This window comes from Augochlora pura, chromosome 7 (genome assembly GCF_028453695.1).
Source record: "Augochlora pura isolate Apur16 chromosome 7, APUR_v2.2.1, whole genome shotgun sequence".
Lineage (NCBI taxonomy): Eukaryota > Metazoa > Arthropoda > Insecta > Hymenoptera > Halictidae > Augochlora > Augochlora pura.
In genome coordinates, this window is record NC_135778.1 from 39,212,046 (window position 1) to 39,233,085 (window position 21,040).

At 34.8% G+C, this 21,040-nt stretch overlaps 3 protein-coding genes and 1 non-coding gene across 18 annotated transcripts; 1 reads left to right on the forward strand and 3 right to left on the reverse strand.

The window, feature by feature from the left end:
• Positions 1-166: 166 nt before the first annotated feature.
• On the reverse strand, positions 167-4,291 carry Nup58 (nuclear pore complex protein Nup58). Of its 11 annotated transcripts, XR_013494615.1 has the most exons (10): positions 4,040-4,289; positions 3,575-3,924; positions 3,300-3,504; positions 2,846-3,219; positions 2,424-2,648; positions 2,221-2,295; positions 2,081-2,103; positions 1,110-1,955; positions 971-1,000; positions 769-817 (listed from the first exon to the last, which is right to left on the reverse strand). XR_013494615.1 is itself a non-coding variant. In XM_078187701.1 (9 exons), exons 1-7 carry the CDS (start codon positions 4,102-4,104, stop codon positions 2,087-2,089), a joined length of 1,311 nt encoding a protein of 436 aa, XP_078043827.1. In that variant the 5' UTR covers positions 4,105-4,289; the 3' UTR covers positions 694-817; positions 1,923-1,955; positions 2,081-2,086. The 11 variants fall into 11 exon arrangements, 8 of the variants coding, with proteins under 8 accessions (XP_078043822.1, XP_078043824.1, XP_078043823.1 ...); XM_078187701.1 differs by lacking the exon at positions 971-1,000 and having other exon boundaries at positions 694-817; positions 1,923-1,955; XR_013494614.1 differs by having other exon boundaries at positions 741-817; positions 971-1,955.
• A 539-nt stretch (positions 4,292-4,830) lies between these two features.
• Trnar-ucu (transfer RNA arginine (anticodon UCU)) lies at positions 4,831-4,903 on the reverse strand. The gene has a single exon. It is a non-coding gene; the product is annotated as a tRNA-Arg (tRNA).
• Positions 4,904-5,538: 635 nt separating this feature from the next.
• LOC144473847 (calpain-D) lies at positions 5,539-19,885 on the forward strand. Of its 5 annotated transcripts, none has more exons than XM_078188138.1 (14): positions 5,539-6,439; positions 7,488-7,855; positions 7,935-9,301; positions 9,413-9,646; positions 13,019-13,411; positions 13,486-13,787; positions 13,867-13,903; positions 14,157-14,482; positions 14,565-14,907; positions 14,984-15,162; positions 15,247-17,567; positions 19,189-19,411; positions 19,493-19,672; positions 19,753-19,885. In XM_078188138.1, exons 1-11 carry the CDS (start codon positions 6,114-6,116, stop codon positions 15,425-15,427), a joined length of 4,056 nt encoding a protein of 1,351 aa, XP_078044264.1. In that variant the 5' UTR covers positions 5,539-6,113; the 3' UTR covers positions 15,428-17,567; positions 19,189-19,411; positions 19,493-19,672; positions 19,753-19,885. The 5 variants fall into 5 exon arrangements, with proteins under 5 accessions (XP_078044264.1, XP_078044265.1, XP_078044269.1 ...); XM_078188139.1 differs by having other exon boundaries at positions 15,247-17,562; XM_078188143.1 differs by having other exon boundaries at positions 7,488-7,849.
• LOC144473850 (acyl-CoA Delta(11) desaturase-like) lies at positions 18,081-20,549 on the reverse strand. The gene is made up of 5 exons (XM_078188146.1): positions 20,268-20,549; positions 19,740-19,870; positions 19,458-19,663; positions 19,180-19,365; positions 18,081-18,933 (listed from the first exon to the last, which is right to left on the reverse strand). The coding sequence occupies exons 1-5, from the start codon at positions 20,542-20,544 to the stop codon at positions 18,636-18,638; spliced, it is 1,098 nt and encodes a 365-aa protein (XP_078044272.1). The 5' UTR covers positions 20,545-20,549; the 3' UTR covers positions 18,081-18,635.
• Positions 20,550-21,040: the final 491 nt, after the last annotated feature.

The following is a 21,040-nucleotide window of genomic DNA, read 5'->3' on the forward strand; positions in this document are numbered from 1 at the left end:
TTGCTATTTTATATTTGTATAATCTTATTTGATTTACGTATGAAATAAATTTTAATTGTTTCCTACATTGCGAAATTTATCTTTTTAATATTTACAAGCACCACGACATTTTCTCCTCACAAATAAAAATATATAGATAGCATAAAACTTTATAGCGACTATTATTTTCGGTAAACATAGAGTGGGAATGACAATTAGAATTAGTCAAAAGCAGATGGGTAGGGAATATGTTAACTGTTCGTGTCTTAGAAAAGAGAGTACGCATATATAAGAATGTATTAAAAAACATTTCATATAAAAATAACAATTTTATATTTGCGATAAGAGTATTTTATAAGAATGACGTACTTCTAGAAATGGAAATTTTAAAATAATATCGTGCTAACACGCTGTATTTCTAATATAAAATATTCATTAACTTATTGTAAATACAGAGTAAACAAAAACAAAATGTTTTCCTGCAGTTATTGTAGAAAAATAAAACACAAACACTTTCTTGGCATCGAAAAAGACTTGATTACTACTGTACAAAAAAAAATTAATGCTACATAATTATAAAAGAAGAATGAAATCGAAAACAATATATTAGGCATAATTCAGAATAGTAGAAAAATAAATGTAGACACAATTCAATGTTTCCCTCTTTTATTACCAATAGGAGGTTTTTGAAGTTGGAAACTCGAACTTGATTCGCTTGCTGACAAAGGTGCAGTAAAGTTTGTTGGGGTATTAAATGTCAAACTTGCAGTTGGCGGTTTCAATGATGAGCCTAGATTAATGTTAGTAGCAGACGATGATGGTATTGTATTTCTCCAAACTGTAACAACATGTACACTGAGTTATTTTGAATCTAGTTAAAATGATAGTTTGGTTAGCATACTATAACTAAAGCTGTGCACAACTGTTACTAGATTAATTATTACTGAAAATGATGTATTATTTACAATGACAAAGGAAATAGACAATATACCTTAGAATAACCATTGATGCGTCTTTCTAACTGTAAACATATCAATTCTGTTCATAACTTGTAAAAATTATTCATTTATTAAGAATGTATTTTAATGTACCTTTATACAAAAACTAAATACATTGAGTTATAAATTTACCTTTTGCATTAAACTGCGTATCTTTTACTTATTTGCCTCGTAATACTACTATTAATTGTTATGTGATTAGGCATGCGTCCATGACTATATAAAATATACAAGAATTACAACTGTAAAGTAATAGAATAGTTAAATCTGCTTTTATTTAGTTTTAATTATGCTTATGTAGGTTTTTACCAATATTGACGTAACTAATACATATATATATTACAAGAATTTTTGTATTTGATGTCACATATGTTTAGCAATATTATATTTTTTAGTCGAAGTATTTGTTCATTACCAAAAAAAGAAAGAGATGCACTTAAAGCAAATTTAGGGTATCTGATAGCTCCGGAGAACTATTTCACTGATCATATTTACACACGAAATCAATAAAAAAAGGAAGATACGTCACATTTAAAATTTTCTATTGATTAAAGTAAGTTTTATCATGACTATAAAAAAATTGTTCTTGTGGAAATAAGCAAATTTGGTGTTTTCAGAAAGCGAGGCAAACTTCGCTAAAATTCAAACGAAGAATATATTTATACGAACTATTTTTATTGCCTTCATGCGTAAAATCTACCGTCGAAGCAATTAACCAAAGTTATTAGACATCCTGTATAAAAGACACAAATAATTACATAGCAAGCATAACAATCATTGTCTCTACATACACTTCCATTTCTTGATGCCAGGTACGAAACAGTAAACACAGATATTATTATACAAGTAAAGATATATGTATATGCATAAGAAATATGTTAGATGTACAAGATTTACATTCCTTCCTATAAACGACAATAAACAAAAGAAATGTAGTAGAAATACCTCAAAAAATAAAATAGGTCCACTATATTTTTCCTGTAAAGGAAAATCAAAGTCAAATAAAAGAAACAAGGTTAAAAATAAAACAATATTTACAAATTAAAAAAAAAATTACAAACAAAACTAACTACTAAGAGGGTGTTATATGTTAGTAAATCTACCTTATACTAAATCCACGCAAGACCTGAAGGTAGGAGATGTTTTATGGGGTAGTTGAAACAACAAAAATATGCTGTTTTCGGGGTTTTCTTTTCGAAATAAAGATATATCAATACCATGAAATCACAACCGATTTATTTACCTAATAGATTTCGTGTTTCATAACTTCCTGATCTGTTAGAACTTAATGCCGTTGACGAGAGAAAACTTTTATTTCCTGAAAAAAATAAAATAAATAACATTTAGTGTTAACATAAAATAAATGTTAGTGTTAACATTTAGTTAACAATAAGTAGAAAATATACAAAATTTTACTTATTAATCAGCATCTATAAAAAAAAATACCTGGTCCAAAGGGAGTCGGGCCACTTGTAATTTTTCCAATATGACTTCGAGATGCTTTCCCATCTACTTTAATATCTTCAAAAACATTCGTATTATCTTTTAAAACGTATTTCCTAAAATTAAGATATTGTTCCTTGTGCTGTTGTACTTTCGAATGTACCCCTTGTAATTTACCAGCAACAGCTACCAGAGACTCGTGGAGTTTACTCATAGCCATTGTCAATTCTAAAAGATAATTATAAGAAATCGATTATTGTATATCAAGTGGCCACACTTTTAAAATACATGTCCTCCAATTTTTATGAACTTTTGTACACTTATAAAAGCACCAAAAGGTCCAAATGAGTGATTCACTTGGCATGAAATAGTCAATATAGTCGGATAAATTCTAAAAATATACACGTAAATATTAATAAAATTACCTTGCGGTGTTAGGGCTTTCGGTGTCATCATCGTTTGTACATGTCTTTCTGTTGATTCAATTTGAGATCTAAACAGCAGCAAGTCATGCTCAAAATTATCTGCTAATTCCATGAAGAACAATAGTGGTGCATTATTTTCATATTGCAATCCTGGTGGAGTATCGTGTGTTCTTTGCGCAATCTCAGCATTTTGTAATGATCTTGCTGTATCCTGCTTTAACTTATCAGCTGCAGAACGATCTCGCTGGACAGAACCAGCTAATGTAGTTAAAATCTCCATCAACATTGCTGTGTCTTCTGCACATCTATGCAATGGTCTCACAGAGCCTCTAGCTATATCCGAAGATAACACCTTCTGTTCTTTTACAAATTCTCTGAAGTATAAGTTTACAACGAATTAATTTTATTCGCTTTTAACATGTTTATCTGGTGAAACATTTTCTATAAATCTCACTTGAATTTTTCGATTGTTTGTATTAATTCCGGTGGCCAAACATTTTCCTTGCAATTTGTTGGATTAGTGTTTCCTTGTGAAAGACCCTTATTGCTCGCGGAGACATCTATACCTCCCAAACCTTTGTTTGTAGTAGTTATAGCGCTAGTAGTTGTTTTCGAGCCTAACAAGCCACCGCCGATGGCAGATGTACCAAAAAGCGAAGCTGTAAATAAATATGTAGAAAAGTTTTTGAGAACAATTAGAATTATTTTAATTTAATATCTTTTACATACTTGTGCTGGAAGGGACGGAAAAAGTAGTGTTTCCTGTAGATGGTATATTAGACGTAACACCAAATGAAAGATTATTGCTTGTCACAGGTGTGCCAAAATTCAGTCCGCTGAACAATGGTGCGGATGTAGTTGCCGTCGTTGGAAATAAACTATTGCTGCTAGTTGTGGTGGTTGTATTAGCTCCCAATGTTAAACTACTTGGCTGCGTTTGCGTCGACACTACAGGAGTGTTACTAAATCCGAAATTAAGACCAGTAGTCGTTGACGGCGTCGGAGCTCCGAAAGTTAATGACGATGTGGACGTAGTGGCACCGAAAGGTGTGCTAGTTAAATTAAAGCCCGTTGCCGGTCTGGAAAGTTATTAAAAATTGTAATAAATTATTCAAAGCAAATGAAAGAATTGATTTCTCAGTGTTATCGTATCACATTAAGGTTAGTATAAAATATAAAAGTATATATATTTACTTCTGTCCAAATCCGAAGCTCGTATTGCTGGTTGTCGCAGGCGTTCCAAGATTGAAAGGCAACATATTCTCTTATTGTCTTGATCTATTTTGCGACAATCTTCTCTAATATTCAAACGTTTTTTAAAAGTACGTAAACGAAGCTGAAGACGTTATCTATCCGAAAACGCTACATAACCTATATAGATGCACCAATCGAGAGAACTGCACTGTTCGAGGTTATCCTACTAACTCACAACGTCAGCGTTGTACGAATTATGATGGCGCTACTGTACTATGATCTCCGACAAATGGCGATGAGAGGAAAATTCAAATATACAATTATATTCATGCCATCTGCTTATTTGTACTCCCAATATATCTCATAGCTTTTGCACGGCTTCATCAAGATAGTTAATAGGAATAGCTTAAAAAGGACTTTAGTTGGCAAGCTAGGAGAAGTCACGTAGTCTCTTGAAAGATTTTCTGTAATTTCATGTAGAAAAAAGTGAAAGCTCTGCGCCCTTCGGGATGGGAAGTTATAAATCTTCATTATAGGACCTTTCGGACCTGTCTTTCATTCAAATTAACGTTCAGCAGAACTTCAATTTTCCTTTTGGCAGGGAAGGAAGCTGGTAGAATAATACTATGTGTAATGTAATAAATAATACTACAGTGTATAATATAAAAGTGAATAACACAAAATTTTTAAAGCACGTTTTGTTGATATAGCGATTAAAAAATTGGAAGTAATAGGTTTTAAATACCGTAAAATCAGCAATTAAAAACCCCTTAATACTTCCCGGTATTGTTCATCCCTGGTGGGGATCGAACCCACGACCTTTGGATTAGAAGTCCAACGCGCTATCCTCTGCGCCACAGGGACTCAACGTACTAGTCGTTCTTATAGGCCATACATATATGAAAATATACATTTCCAACAGATGATATTCGTGCATTGTACAATAATTTATGCAAGTCAGTAACGTATGAACGAAACACTAAAACACAAGTAACCGAAAGCTAAAAAATATTGTGTGCAAGAAATTAAACAGATATACAAGATATAATTTCCCCGAATTAAATGACAATTTCGTAATTAACAATCTTTGTCACAATTAAACTTTACTGTTCATTGTACACTTCTTTATCGACGTAGCATTATCCTTATGATATATCTACAAGAAATAATAGATTTACATGTAGACATATATAGTAAAATATGATATTATATTAAAAATATGTTTCGAAATTAAAATTGGACAAAATTTAAATACCTCGAATAGAATTAATATATTTAAAAAATTCAAATTAATTGTTATTAACTACTGTATGTTTCTTAATCGTAGGTAATTATTAATCATCTTCGCGTGGTGTCGAGTGAATATCAGGATATGCATGTTTTAATTTCGTAAATGTAAATCGGTATGTTCAGCACAATATGTGCAATGTATGTTGTATGTAATCATATAGTCCTGTGTTGCGACTAACGTAGTCAACACAACCAATTCAGAATGCAGTTGTATACATATACTATGTATATACACGTATGATCTCTATCCCGTTTGTGATTGACGTTTTTATTCAACTAAACGTTTGCTAAAAGCAGACCGAAGGTAAAGGATAATGGGTTAAATTATTGACATTTAGGTAGGCGTATATCCGACATGGGATCGTTATCAAATAAAATAATAAACCTCGAGGAGATTTTGGCAGAATTCGGAGGACACTTGATACATGTCACGAAAACGTAAATCGTGGATAGAGTTAAATTTAGCGTCTACATTTCTGTTTCGACTGTGCAACACAACGTAAGGACGAGAAGAAAGAGAAAAGAAGGGAAGAGAAGAGAGAGAGATAGAATCAAAGATAGGATAAACGAGAAGGGGTTTAAAAAAGATGGCCGTCGCGGAACATATGACAATGAACGGCGGACGACTGTCACGGCAGAAAAAAAGCTTGACGGAAGGTGTTTCGCGGTACCGTTGATTCTCGTGTTCACGTTAAGTGTTGTGATATTTTAACTAGGGGATCGTGGCTACAAAAGTCAGTGATCCTGTGAGCAAAGGAGCCATGACTACGTGTAGAGGTAGAGAATGGGCTCGATTGCATCGGTGCTGCAGTGGCATTGCTCGGAGTGCGCTCTGATAAATCCAACAGAGAGCACGCGATGCACCAGGTGCGGCCTAACTCGACTTAGAAGCGATGAGAAGGCGAACTTCAGGCTCAACCTAAGCTTCGGGTCTGAGGAAAATCCCGAACAGGAAGGAGACGGAACGAAAAGAAAGAAGAGGGAAGCTGATTCATTCTCGGTATCCGTCCCGCCAACACCTCTACCAAGGCTTCGTCTAGATAACCTAAGAGTGGACAACACACGTCCAGCTCGTCAACACATCGAAACTAATTTCACACACTCACACTGGTGAGACAAATTTTCAATTTACCGTCCCAGCATCAACCTCTATTTATCTTTCCGAAAGCTCCTCGTACGCTTTGTTTATATACAGTTCGTTGAACTCGCACAGGTTCAAAATTTCATTTGATATTTTATTTATACACTTTCGTTTTGTAAATACCATACCCAAGTGTATTATTTCATTTTCTGTATTAAATACTTAATAATATACACTTTATTCTCTTTCTAGATTATCTTGTGTCAAATAATAAGTGCTTGCAAAAAGTTCTCATAATCCACAGTTTGGTTTGACTTAAAATTTTCCTCATATAATTTAATCTCTTTTTGTATTCATGTAGAATTTAAATAGTACAATAAAACAGACTATATTCCAAAATACCATGCATGATTTTCCTATAGTCTACAATAATAATATTTTAAAATTGAAATATGTGTACAAATATGCTATGTTAATTGCTAGAGATTATTTTTGCTGATTCATAACTTATTTAAAGAGACAACAGTATCTAGTTGATAAAATACAGTGATCAGCTGTTCAGTATAATCAAGTATGGAGAGTAGAGGGAAAAGTTCATATGTAATTCTTTAAAGCATAATTTTATTTTGACAAATATTCTTACAACTCTGTTCGTTGTTAAATAATATAACATGGAATTTTATAAGTTGTTTAAAACATCACATTTAAAATGTACTTTAAAAACAGGTGTCAAATATAAGTTGCTTAAGTTGACAATCTATTTGAAATTACTTGTTTTTTAGTTTTATAAAAGACATACTTTCCTTCATTTCTTACAATAAAATTTTATTACATAAATAAAATGTCTAATATTCCAATCTATTAAAAGAGAAATTTATAGTTACAGTTCTGGGACTAATATTATGTTTTTAATCACAAAAGTTTCACGATGAAATTATTCTATCTAAACTAATTAGACTTTCGTATATGCGATCCCTTGACAATACATTATAGCGGGCACACTGTATATTTATATAGCGATTACAAATAATTATTACTCTGCTACAAACTATTATTTTTGTTTGTATTAATTTTTAGCTTTGAGGAGAATTTAATTGCACGCAATAATTGTTCGAAGAAGTTACATCATGATTCATGGAACGAAAGGTCTCGTAAAAAAGAGCCAATCGAACGATCTTCTTCTTTACCTTCCTTAGTAACACAATGGACATGTGTTCGTTGTTTATTGAAGAATAATTGCAGTTCCGCATTAACTTGTGCAGCTTGTAATGCTAACTTTTCACTATTCGAAACTGGCAAAAGGCAAATTGGAGCACGTAAAGGCAAAAAGTTAAATATACATAAAATAAGTCGTGTCAAAGATGCGTCCGAGCTCTTAGCAAATACTTTGAATGGTTCTAATGCTACCGGTACTTCTACAAGCAATGCAAGGATTATTAGTAAGGGTACATACTGGATAGTCAAAAATATTCTATATAATATCTGTGTTTAGTTGAGATTTAACGTTTCATTTGTATTCTACAGACATGGCACAGTTAACAAGTATAACTCGTAATGAAAGGAGACAAATTGATAGAGAAAATTGGACCTTACCGCCGATAGAAACCATGGATTCAACAACGTTTTCTTATGCGAACACTAACAATGGCTCGGAGCGTTCACCAAAAAGACACAGTCCCTCGATATACGAGAGAGTTAAATCTAAAGTTAGTCGCTCCTTATCTAATGGTTCTGTGGTGCATAAATTATCTGAACAAGCTATACAAAGGCCGACGAGTTTAGTAGTTTCAGAAGCGCGACAAGATGATGCACTTTGGAGTTGTGATAATTGCACTCTTGATAATGCTCCCGGCCTAGAACAGTGTGAAGCTTGCGAAGCCCCTAGAAGTCCAGCACCTTGTAGCGGAGTAGTTATCAGTGTACCCACTTGGGAACCTCGTGCTTTATCTTCAGCAGGTCCGCTGTCTTATAGGCGTTCTTTTTCCGACATTGAATCTGTTACGAATGTATCACAAAAGAAAATAGCCAATAGAAGAAGTCTCAATGAAGATGAACCACCTGCAGTACCACCACATTCAGCTAGTTTCAGTACAAGACCAAAATACTCGTATATCGGAATCACTGGCCCAGATATACCACCGCCATTGCCAAAGAAACAAAATACTAAATTAGGTCTAGTACCTATCAAAGCTCATAGCGAGGCAACAAGTCCTGTTGGAGATGTGTCAGGTGTAAGTTCCTTGAAACGTATGTGGACTTGTCAAAAGTGTTCTTACGCATATAATCCGCTATGGTCAACTGGATGCGATATATGCGGATCATTTCGATCTCCTCCTTCATTAACTCAACATAATTTAATAACTGTTACAAAAGATGGGACAAGCTGTTCAATGCATACTCAGTCTCCAATCGTAGTGTCTAGAGATAGCGTAAGATATATTCCACAGAAAACTGCTACATTGGCTATGGCAGAGTCTGATTTAGATGATCAAGTTGACCTACCTTCTCCAGTATGGACTTGTAAAAAGTGCACATTATTAAACGCTGCTACGAGAACAACTTGCGAGGCATGCGGTGGTTCGAAATTAAGAAGTATTATGCATTTAGAAGATGCTACATTACGAAAAGGGGAGAGCTGGGTGTGCTCGTCGTGTACATTAAGAAATCCATTGTCGGCACAAACTTGTAATGCTTGTAAGACAGTAGCAGATTTTCTAGAGGTACCAAAAGAGACCAGAAGTTTCGGATCGAGAAGCCCGAGTCCAAGACTTTGTCCGACTGCTATAAATTCGAAAGTTGTTACACCAAGGCATAGAAATTCTATAAGAAGAAACGGTTCTTCTGTTGGCGATAAGAGGCATACGAGAGTAAAAGATTCTACTCATGGTCAAGTACGTTACAAGCTTAATCATTTTATATATAGCTACAATTTATTTCCTTCTAAGTATCTCGTGTCCGTACTTTATAAATTTAACGAAAATAATATGTATATTTTATTATAGTGGCAGTGTAAGTTGTGCACATATGAAAATAAGAGTACAAATGGAATATGTGAAATGTGCCAAATTTCAAAGACCTTATCTCAACTGTCAGGTGATAAGCCTAGAATTATTGAAGCCGGCACAAATACTCTTACAATACAAAGACAGGAAAGTGTTGTGATGGAAAATTTAAGGCAAATCGAAGAAAGGGAAGCATTGGAGAAATGGGAACGAATTGTCCGTTATTGTAAAGAGGTAATACTAATAACAAATAATTATCTAGGTAATTTTTGTAATTCAAATACGAAGAAGAATATTGTATAGTATGGCATGTTATGTTCTATACGATGGGTACAATCAAATAATTGTGTTTGAAGTTCCTTTGAATCGAGTTGAACTGATTAATGCTGCAGATAATCTACTAAGATCATTTCTCTAAGAAAATATATACTTAACCGAATTTCATTTTATCTTGACTGGAAAGGAAACATAAAACTAGCGATTTTCTCGTCATAGTTCAGAAATGACAGTACTTATATTCTCAATATGATTTATAAATTAAGTTAAATCAAAGTTAGCATCCATTTGAATTGAATAACTTATTTGTTACTAAATTATAATGAGAGAAGATTGTTGTCGGTAACTTAATGTATATATTTTCAAAAATGAATACGTGACGACTCGCGTATAACCGCCGTAACACTGCAGCACGCCCAAAAAGAAAAGTGAAAATTCTGGGTTTTAAAGCTAAATAAAAAAAATAAGTATTATATGTAAATACAATATAACATGCTTAAGGTTATAGAGTAATCAATTTATGTTTAGATATTGTGCTGAAATAATCAAACGCTTTAGATTAGGAGATATTTGCGTACTGCGGCCTAACGTAGTGCAGCTATTTTCATGTTTAGTTGTTCCCGGCTATTTGCCCGGATATATTTGTTTGTATTCGCATCCTTAACGCTATCATATCTACAACGATGCATAATTAATAGATTACATATATTTTGTCTATGCAGCACCCTACATAACATTTTCAGCGGTCGCCGCTAGCGGATACTATCATTAAAGATAGAGATTTACAATTGAATCAAATGGACCCGGACGGTACAGGGGGGCGTATAAGTTAACCTTTTCTTTTTTTAAATGTAAGTAACATATGATTTGAAGAAATTAAGTTAAGTCAATTAATTGAAGCCATAGTATAGATAACGCAAATTTTTTTATCGATTTGTCTGTGAAATAACTGCTAACGTTTTAAATGTGGTTCCAAAACTCTGTCGTTGCCATTTTTATTTACTCATGTTAATTAAATAGTTTTTTATCTCGAACTAAACGACTCAAATATTCTCTTAAATGCGAAAATTAATAGGTGGAGGGGTTATAGGTTGAAAAATTACGAAAGATATTATTTCTATTATTTTATCGTTTTATAAAATTGTTTATTGCCATTTATGCTTCAAAAATTTCTATTACTATAATAATGGAAAGTAATATTTCTATTATTCAATAAGCAACCAATGTATCGCCAAAGAAAATGTTACTTCTAATTACTACTGTATACCTACAGCATGTTTAAGAAAGTGTTCCAAGACTTTAAAGATTTATTGCACTGACCAAGGGGGGTAAAAAATGGGTTGAAAAGTTAATATTTTCGACAGAAGAAAGATCATTTCTCCGATGCGTTCTGAACTAAGACCATACAATGTATCCACAGGCACAGATTTGGGCGAATCGCGCGTTTCGTAAGTGTAAACACGAAAAGTCGCACATACTAAACGAATACCATGGGTTTTGCAGTCACTCAACTTGATTCAAGGACACTTTTATTATCCTCATCGGTTTATATCGATATATACATTTTTTACGGATATTTTTTTCTATATAAATCGACGGTATAGAGAACATTCAAAACTATTGTCTGAAACATTTTGTTGAAAAAGTTTTGTGCTAGAGGTACTGAGGTTCCTGATCGTTTTGGGATTTTCGAAGGAGCTTTGTATATGTATATTAACGCATGCTTCTATATTATCGAACTTCGTTACGTAGTTAAAGCATCAAAAACATTAATTCTAGAAAATAAGGATACATGCATTTTGGACAATGTTACGTCACATTTTAATGAACATTAAATAAGTGCTCTATTATGCGCACAGAGCTTATGCGTATGCAATTTCTATTTCCAATGTGTATACATATGTATAGGGTGAGTTGTGAATCGTTTGCCATAACATTGAATTATTTTTGACATTTTTAATCTATTAAAAATAGTGGTGTAACTCCAATGAGCCGAATCAGTCACATCAGAGAAGGCGTTCTCATACATTATCATTTTAATGCCAAATGTTCATAAAAAAAGAAAAAAACTACTACTACATACACTTTAGTATTGCTTCGACGTACTGTTTCATGAATAAACAGAAAGATCACACAAAAAAGCCAGTGAGGAAAGAATAACAAATACTTTGACAAACCTAGCAGACGAAGACATGTTTACCAACAATGTTATGTGATCGTAAACATCAATACATTATACTAATAAAAACAAACATGGGTATCGAAAAAAGTTCTCCATCATCGCTTGGTTCCGTGCTATGTCCAAATGTGTTCACCGTAGCAGTTAATCTCGTTCCAGGCTTGTTTCTCCCGTCAGTCATACTGTATCAAAACAAAGTGAAACCAAAGCAGTGCAGTCAGGAGAAATAACTGCGCGAGGCGACGCACACGCAGGGAGTTCACTGTAGTAGCAGGGAATGAACATTGTAATTCTGAACTACGATGACGACATGGCACAGAGCCTCTGTCCGATTGTACAAAAAATAGATTAAGGAAATATAATATTTTTTTAACCAGGTAACTCGCTTGTGTTCTTTCGAGGTGCCGGAACCCAGCCATCCGACTGAGTCGGCACTAACCCCGAGTCACCGTCACATCTTTAACCATTAACATGTTCTCATCGGTGTTTGTTCCCAGAGCTGACTGTTTGCATCTCAAGTTCTGCAGTGCGCTTACATGTGTGGGAATACCTGAATCTTTGTCAAACTAGCAGTTATAAGATTCTCTGATAGATATTATATAGCTATTTATAGATAACTCACAGTTTAGTCCATGTACCATGGACTCAGTTACAATTCATGATATGCGCCAAATATGTTGTCTTACAGTCGAGCCTTCATGGTCTTATTTTACCACTTAGCATCTTGCTTTTGTGGCTCGGTATTCATTGCTACCTGTTAATAGAGATTGCTTGCCCCTAAAAGCATTTCTATTTGAAGCTTCCCTAGTTGGAAATTATCTGTTCCCTTCAGTTTCTCAGTTCTATGCCAATTCTTCTATGAACACAGATATTATTTGTTCTTCTTTTTAAATCCAGAAACTCGCAGTGTAGTTAAATGAACGAAAACATGACGAAAACGAGGATAAATAGGATGAATAAACATTTTTTACTTTATAGTAGGAACCGACACTTTTGGAGGGTGTGTTTGTACGCCAATAAATTTGATTTGATGCAATGCTTTTCGTTAGACCGCCAGAATTGTATAAAATATGTATATGGTATAATTGGTTCACAACTCATCCTGTGTATTGTAATCATTTTATTTAACTGTATCGTTTGCTTATTTGTAGACAAACGAACCTTTCGTCGACGATTCGTTTCCACCAGCTCCGAAGTCTTTATATTATAATCCAGCTGAAACGAAGGATAACCACGTTGTTCAATGGAGGAGGCCTCATCAAATCAACGTTGATTCTACCGTTGACTCGAAACTCCCGTGGGCTGTTTTTAGAACACCTTTACCTTCTGACATTTCGCAAGGTGTATTAGGAAACTGTTGGTTACTCTCGGCTTTAGCTGTATTAGCTGAAAGCGACGAACTTGTGAAAAGAGTTCTAGTAATGAGAGAAACTTGTCCCGAAGGAGCCTATCAAGTACGGTTGTGCAAAGACGGCAAATGGACTACCGTGCTTGTCGATGATCTGTTACCCTGTGATAAAAGAGGCCACTTAGTATATTCTCAGGTTGATGCGTTATTAACGTTCGTAATTAGGAACGTTTCTTCAGTAATCGTAACACCAATTTAAATATGTTACAGGCAAAGAGAAAGCAATTGTGGGTGCCATTGATTGAGAAAGCAGTGGCAAAAATTCATGGTTGCTATGAAGCATTAGTGTCTGGGCGTGCTATAGAAGGTTTAGCAACACTTACAGGCGCCCCTTGCGAGAGCGTGCCTTTGCAACCATCTGCTTTGCCGAGCGAAGATGAACTTGATAAGGATTTAATATGGGCGCAACTTTTATCTTCTAGACAAGCTATGTTTTTAATGGGTGCTAGTTGTGGTGGCGGCAACATGAAAGTCGACGAAGAAGAATATCAGCGTAAAGGACTAAGACCAAGGCGAGTAAAACGATACGAAGTTTCAATTCGATGTATGTAATGGTTTCAGATATGTAAAATAGTAATTTCCCGTTTTTAGGCATGCATACTCTGTTCTTGATGTGCGTGATGTACAGGTAAGAACAAAAATTTGTAGTCACAAAATTCTAATTGTCAAGAATAATCTGTACAATTTAATTATTCAAAAATACATAATCCTATATATTGAGTTGATCCGTATTTTAATTGGTTTATTATTTCTGAAATAAATTGAACTAAAAAGAGTCTGCTCGTGGAATAGCAGTCTTCTTTTGATTCAGTTTATTACAGGAGACTTGTCAATATAATATATATACATATATTTTTATTATACAATAATGTGACTTATAGGGAATACGATTGTTGAGACTTCGAAATCCTTGGGGTCATTACAGTTGGAAAGGTGATTGGTCTGACGACAGTCCTATATGGACGCTACAGTTACGAGAAATGTTGATGCCGCATGGTGCATCTGACGGCGTATTTTGGATTTCTTTCGACGACGTCTTAAAATATTTTGATTGCATTGACATTTGTAAAACTAGAGTTGGATGGAGCGAAGTTAGATTACGCGGTACACTTCCTCCTTTGTCGTCTCTCAGACATTTATCTTGCGTACTTTTAACAGTACTTGAGCCTACTGAAACAGAATTCACGTTATTCCAAGAAGGACAGAGGTAGATTCAATTGCATTGTTCTAAATAACAATAAATAAGATATAGAATAATACGACATAACACATATGTCTACATTGTTTAGGAATTCTGAAAAATCACAACGTTCCCAGTTAGATTTATGTGTAGTTGTGTTTCGTACACGTTCTCCGGCAGCACCAGAAGTGGGAAGACTAGTAGAACATAGTAAACGACAAGTACGCGGATTCGTCGGGTGTCACAAAATGCTAGAAAGGGATCTGTACATCGTTGTATGTTTGGCATTCAATCACTGGCATACAGGAATGGAGGATACTTCCAGCTACCCTGAATACGTTCTTGCCATTCATAGCTCAAAAAGACTTCTAGTTGAACAAATTTCTCCGCCGGCGTTCGTGTTAGCCGATGCCATCATAAGTTTGACTCTAGCAAAAGGACAGCGGCACGAAGTAACATTTTTTTAGATCCATTCCACAATTATAACAATAATCGTAGTACAAATATTTACAAAGTTGTTAATTACAGGGAAGAGAGGGAATGACTGCTTATTATTTAACTAAAGGTTGGGCTGGGCTCGTGGTAATGGTTGAGAATCGTCATGTAAATAAGTGGATTCATGTAAAATGTGACTGCCATGAAAGCTATAATGTTGTGTCCACTAGAGGACAACTCAGAACTGCCGATAGTGTCCCCCCACTTCACAGGTAAAACATTATAATTGTATATTTTCTCGCAACATGTAAATATCGAGAATTGCAAAACTATCGATGTTAATGTAATAATTTTAGACAAGTCATCATAGTGTTAACACAGTTGGAAGGTAGTGGTGGATTCTCAATAGCACATCGACTTACGCACAGACTAGCTAACAGTGGAAACTTACATGACTGGGGTCCGCCAGATACTCAGCACTGTCCTCAAATTGACACTCAAGTTGAAGGTTTACATAGTCCTCGTTTAATCACGTGAACAAACCAAGTTTTATGTACAGTTTACAAAAAAAATGAACAGTGTGCAAGAACAGTGTTTATTAAGTAAGAGAGTTTATTGTATACTCGTGGTATTCAAAAAAAAAAAAATTTGCTAAAACCAAAGCAAGCTAGAAAGATTAGTACAACATAAATCATACCGAAATCATAACATTCTTGACGCTTTCTAGCTGTTCATACTGTATGAAAAAAAAAAATTTTAGCGTCAAGGACAAGCTCACTAATGAACACAATACAATAATTAACAATTAATATGCAATGATTCTGAGATCAGTGGTTAAGGACACTTTTTGTTAATTAGGTAGTAATTATTCGTTGTACCATTGAAAAAACGGATATACTTTAAACATTGTGTGCAAATTAAAAAATCTCAATGAGAACCATTGATCTATAAAGAAGACTTAAAAGAAGAAAAATTAAATATTTATAATGGAACAAATTAAACACATTGCTTGTTATATACAAAAAATTATTTTCTCAACTTAACATTTAAGCCTCATAAGACATGACAAAGCGTAAAGATTATACAGTAATGTGTAAAATGAAATAAGTAACAGCCATTAATAATATTATAGTAAACATATACACTCTTTTCGGAATTGCTTAGAATATGATAAAAATTATAGATAAAAATGTTACCGATCCTTTCGAATTAAATCGCTCCTATTTTCGAATTACGTAAGACACCACATTTGGAACCTACATGTAAAAACCACATGTACATGTACATTATGCATGAAAAAGCAAATATTATTCCCGATCACTTCAACAAGTATTTTGAATACTGATTACGATTATCGAAATGTTTATTCAACCTTAGCTTTTACTTTCTCCATGTCGCAACTTGAATAAAAGTGCTTATGTATTATAAATTGATGTAGCGCGTGACTACAGAACCAAAGATCTCTCTCGAAGGTTTTATAATAAATTAACTCGTTCACTGCCAATATTTATGCAATATTCATTTGACACAATTGCTGTTGTATATTTTTGTAGTAAATCATTCACAAAGTTATAATCTATAATTGTTACAATACTTTATATTTAGTTAACTTGTGGTTAGACTGTGAATTCTATGCATTTAGGGTATATACATATAAATGTGCAAAAATGTAATAAAGTAAAAACTGTACTATACACATTAAGTTTTTTATATTACAAACCTATTAAAATCCTTGACGGAAAAATTCGAATCTATATATTCCATTCATCAATTTATAATCCATTGTAGTAGTAGCAGAAATATACGCGAATTTCTCGGGAACTAAGCTCGAGCGACGGTAACGTACAAAGTAAGCAATTGTTCAGAATCGTACACTTGATAACATATTTGAAGTTATCTAAATTTATTTAATATTTCAGATTTATTTCTTGATGCAGTACTAACACCTGGCCAGTTGCACCGCCAGTTACCAGTTACTCTGTATAATACAACATAGAATATACAGAGCGTTCAATAACGGATGAATAAAAATTTAAAGACTAAGTTTTGAACACAATATGAGAAAAAATAAAGAAATCATTACCCTAATGACACTAAGCAGTATCAAAATATTAATAAACTCAATTAAGGTTTACGATTATTAGCCTATTAGATGAATAATAAGTAGTCTATTCGGCGTACAATTATTAATTTATTAGGTTTACAATTTTCAGACTTTCAGGTGTACAATTATTAATCTATTAGGTTCACAGATTTATTTTAACCCCTAAGGAAATAGCTGAAGATAGGGGCTGTCAGGGAATCGTTGCGCCGACGGACAGTCGACAATTGCGAACGAGCTGTCGAACGATCAACTCGCGTCATCACGATTGCATAATTGTATCCTAGTCATCAATTTTTAAATAGCGTTGCTTGGAAATAAAATGCCGCGGCGCATAGTGCGCGTGCGCAGCAAAGTTCGCAACAATATATTAATAAATACAAAATTATATTCTACATTAAATTGTCTTGTTGCATTTTATGGTATCATGGTCTACGGCCATGATTTTCCTTCATTTCTAAGGCCTCGATAGAAGCAGCTCGACTCCGAATGTCTCGAAATCGAAGCACCTCTACTCTAAATGTCTCGAAACGGAGGCTGCCTACTCTGAATGTCTGCCGAATGTAGACCCGTATAGTACACTGATATTTTCTTTCAAATTACACGCATACTCGATTTTTCTAATGCTTTTTTTCGTAAATAGAATGAATTATACAAGTATTATTTATAAAATTAACTTTATAGAAGAACGTACAGAAAATATTGAAAACGTGTGACGTGAAACTAGAGCTATTATTGCACGTTTTGAAATTCGATTACTTAGGTTATGTTAGATAATGGATAATGTAATTAATGCGAATGAAAATCGTACGACTTACCATAGTTGAGCAGCTTTGTCTGGATAACGTCATGATTCTCGGAACAGAAAAACTCGTACTTTTGAAATCAGATACCACAATTAGTCCTAAAACGACGCAATAAATTCTAATAAACAAACGAGTGAATTTCAAATGCCATCTCTTTCGGCAACCACCGCGCCAATGGTTCCTCTCCCTACTGTGCGCTCTTTTATTTATCTCCTTTCGGATGTTTCTTACCTATGGCGCGCTTTTTCTCTAGTTGCTAAGTAACGCTGACAAACGACGCACCAGAGGTTTTCAATAATTCTGCAAAAATAAATCACTGCCTGATACATTTAATGATTTCCTGTGAACAGTAACGCACTTCATTTGTATCGACTAAGAATGTTCTTTTATGCGCTATATTTATTTATTCATTATGTTATAGATAAATATCATATTTCTCACTATAAAACATTCATAATATTTTCATAAAATATATAATATTTTCATATTATTCACTTAATTAACTTTATATCTAAATAATGCCCAACTATGGAAGAAACATTAATATATCGTGTACAGACGTTAATACAATGGAGATAAAAATTAATAAAGCGCCAATACAAATTCGATACATATATATGTTTTCTACAATACATAATACTACATTGTATAATAAAACAATGTTTCTATCGTTATTCGAAAGACTGAATATCATTACTCGTTCAAAAGGATGTCGCAAGTTTTCACGCCAATTGCTCTATTAAACCCAGTTTTTAATTTTTCACCGCGGATACATGATTAATAAATTTAGTTCCAACGATATCGCATTTTGTTCAGATTAAATTCCCGTTACTCTGATTCAATTAGCCTTCGACGCGACCGTTGGTCTCCTATTCAAATTGGTGATTGCGTCCACGAACGTCCATTTTTCGGTCCCATCCCCGTGTCTCTTTTGGTGGCCACGAACGATCCCGGGTGTCGCCATTTTCAGATCATAGGCCAGGCCCATGTACGCGAACAACTCGATCAGTTTCGCGTGGAGGCTGTACGGTGAATTCGTTAATCGATAGTCCCATGGAAAAGCGTGGTGGAAATTGTGAAATCCGTCGCCGAGCGTGGATAATATAGTTACTATCGACTCCGTCGCTCTGACTCTCCTAAAAAAATTAAAAAGGATAATTTGTTTGCATTCGAGATTCTTTTTCTAATTTTTTCCAGAATCGTAGCCGGCAATTACAGTAAATTCTCCCTAATAGTCCAAGTTGGAGGTTTGTTTACATTGCCCCCTCTTTCTCTCTTTGTTATGAGATGTCAGAACCAATAAACGCGAGCCTAAGTTTTCTACAATCGAGTCCAAGCTATGAGACTATTAGGGAGAATTTACTACAAACTGCTTTATTTACGTGTCGTAGGGCTTGCTGCCAAACGTATGCGCGAACGAATTGATGCTCCACGTCGCATGCAGAACTATCATGTAGGGGACGATGTAAGAAACGAAATAAGAGTTCCAAACCGTTTCGCCCCAAGCAAACACCGGCACCGACACAGGCAACATCACCCCGAACACAGCGTAAAGAACCCCATAATAACTGAAATTAAACATGTCCAAAATAAAATACGTTCTCGAGAGAATCGGTAAGAGTTTTAACACTTCTAAACAATTATATAAATTCTTATTCACTTGTACTGAAACATTAACAGTTTGTCCTTTTCTAGCTCGGACCAATCCACCTCGCGTTGCTTCTGTCGCAACAGAGGGTGTCTCCTCTTCATTGCCCAGCCCACGTGAGCGAAGAAGAATCCTCTGTTCGCGTTATGGGGGTCCAGGTCCGTGTCGCTGTACTTGTGGTGCATGTAGTGGTTCGTCGCCCACGTGTACGCGGTATTCTAAAATCGGTAAAGTAATTTTCTATCAACAAGAATTCATACAATAATTTTCGCAGTATTTTAATGGAACGCTTACCTGACCGCTTAAGGTCTGGCAGAAGAACAGGAACAGTTTCAGAGGAGTTGTCGCTTTGAAGGACTTGTGGCTGAAGTACCGATGCGAGGCTAATCCTGCTCCTATCTGCGCGATGACATAGCACACGAACCCTGCGAAATTTAATTTTCAAATGAGATAGTCTGTTCTCGTCGGCATAGTTAGGTAAAAGGTATCCAAAACCGAATGTAAGTCCCCTTTCATAAATGTTCTAAAAATTGTAAAAAAATGTCGTTAAACCTTGGGATTTCAATGTTCTATTATTTTTGTTCATTTTACTTATTTTAGCTTATTTTTTAAGGGAAGTCCGATGCTACTCCGATTTCGATTAATTTGCGATAGGGATCCGTGTGGCCCTAAGGATGAATGAGTGAGACTATAAGCAGACCTGGTGACAGACGACGATTAGAGACCACGTTGGATCTTCCAGCCCTTGTGGGACGAACAGAAATGATTATATTGTCTGTACTGTACGCCACGGCGCTACGCATCGCGTAGAGCAACACTCACCCCATAGTAAAGTTTTCCATTTAGCGTCGACAAACGCGGCATAGATGCCGAACACGAATCCTACGTGACCGGCAATGACGAGCACAACAAGCGACCACTTCCATTGGTGTTTGTAGTTCATATCGGTGCCATATTGTGCCCTTTCTATAATTTCCTCGACCTCGTAGGAAGTGGCCTCGTTTTCGTTGTCTTTTTGGTGGACCTTTTCGTTGTCCTTTTGGTGGATCTTTTCGTTGTCCCTTTGGTGGACCTTTTCGTAGCTCGTTTCGGTATCCATTTTCGCGGAACAATTTGTCGGTCGGTGTTCAATAGTTCATAAAATTCACAACTCGATTAATGCATGGCTTCGATTAAAATTACAGAGCGCGTACCGGTTTGACGAATTAAAGGACAGAACTTCGGGTTCGTTCAGTTCGAACAAATTTATATAAACGCTAAATCGATTTCATATTCATGAATTATCGTGTTATTCTTTATTGTCGTGACTTGCAAATAATTAAGTTTTATTGTTTCCCCCTGTTTTTCGATATGCTTTGTTTCCGGCAGATCCGGGCACTATTACAAATAATATTTTATTTCATAATGATTTTCATAGCTGTGATCATATTTGAAATGACGATATTTTAAATATTTTAAGTAAGACATTATTTTATTTTAGAATTATTTGAAATAATTGTCTTTTATTTTCATTTCAGATAAAATTTGCCCAGGTCTGGATTCATGTCAGAAGTTCTCTGTATACTCTATCGTTCTCTGACGATCTTGCAAAAACG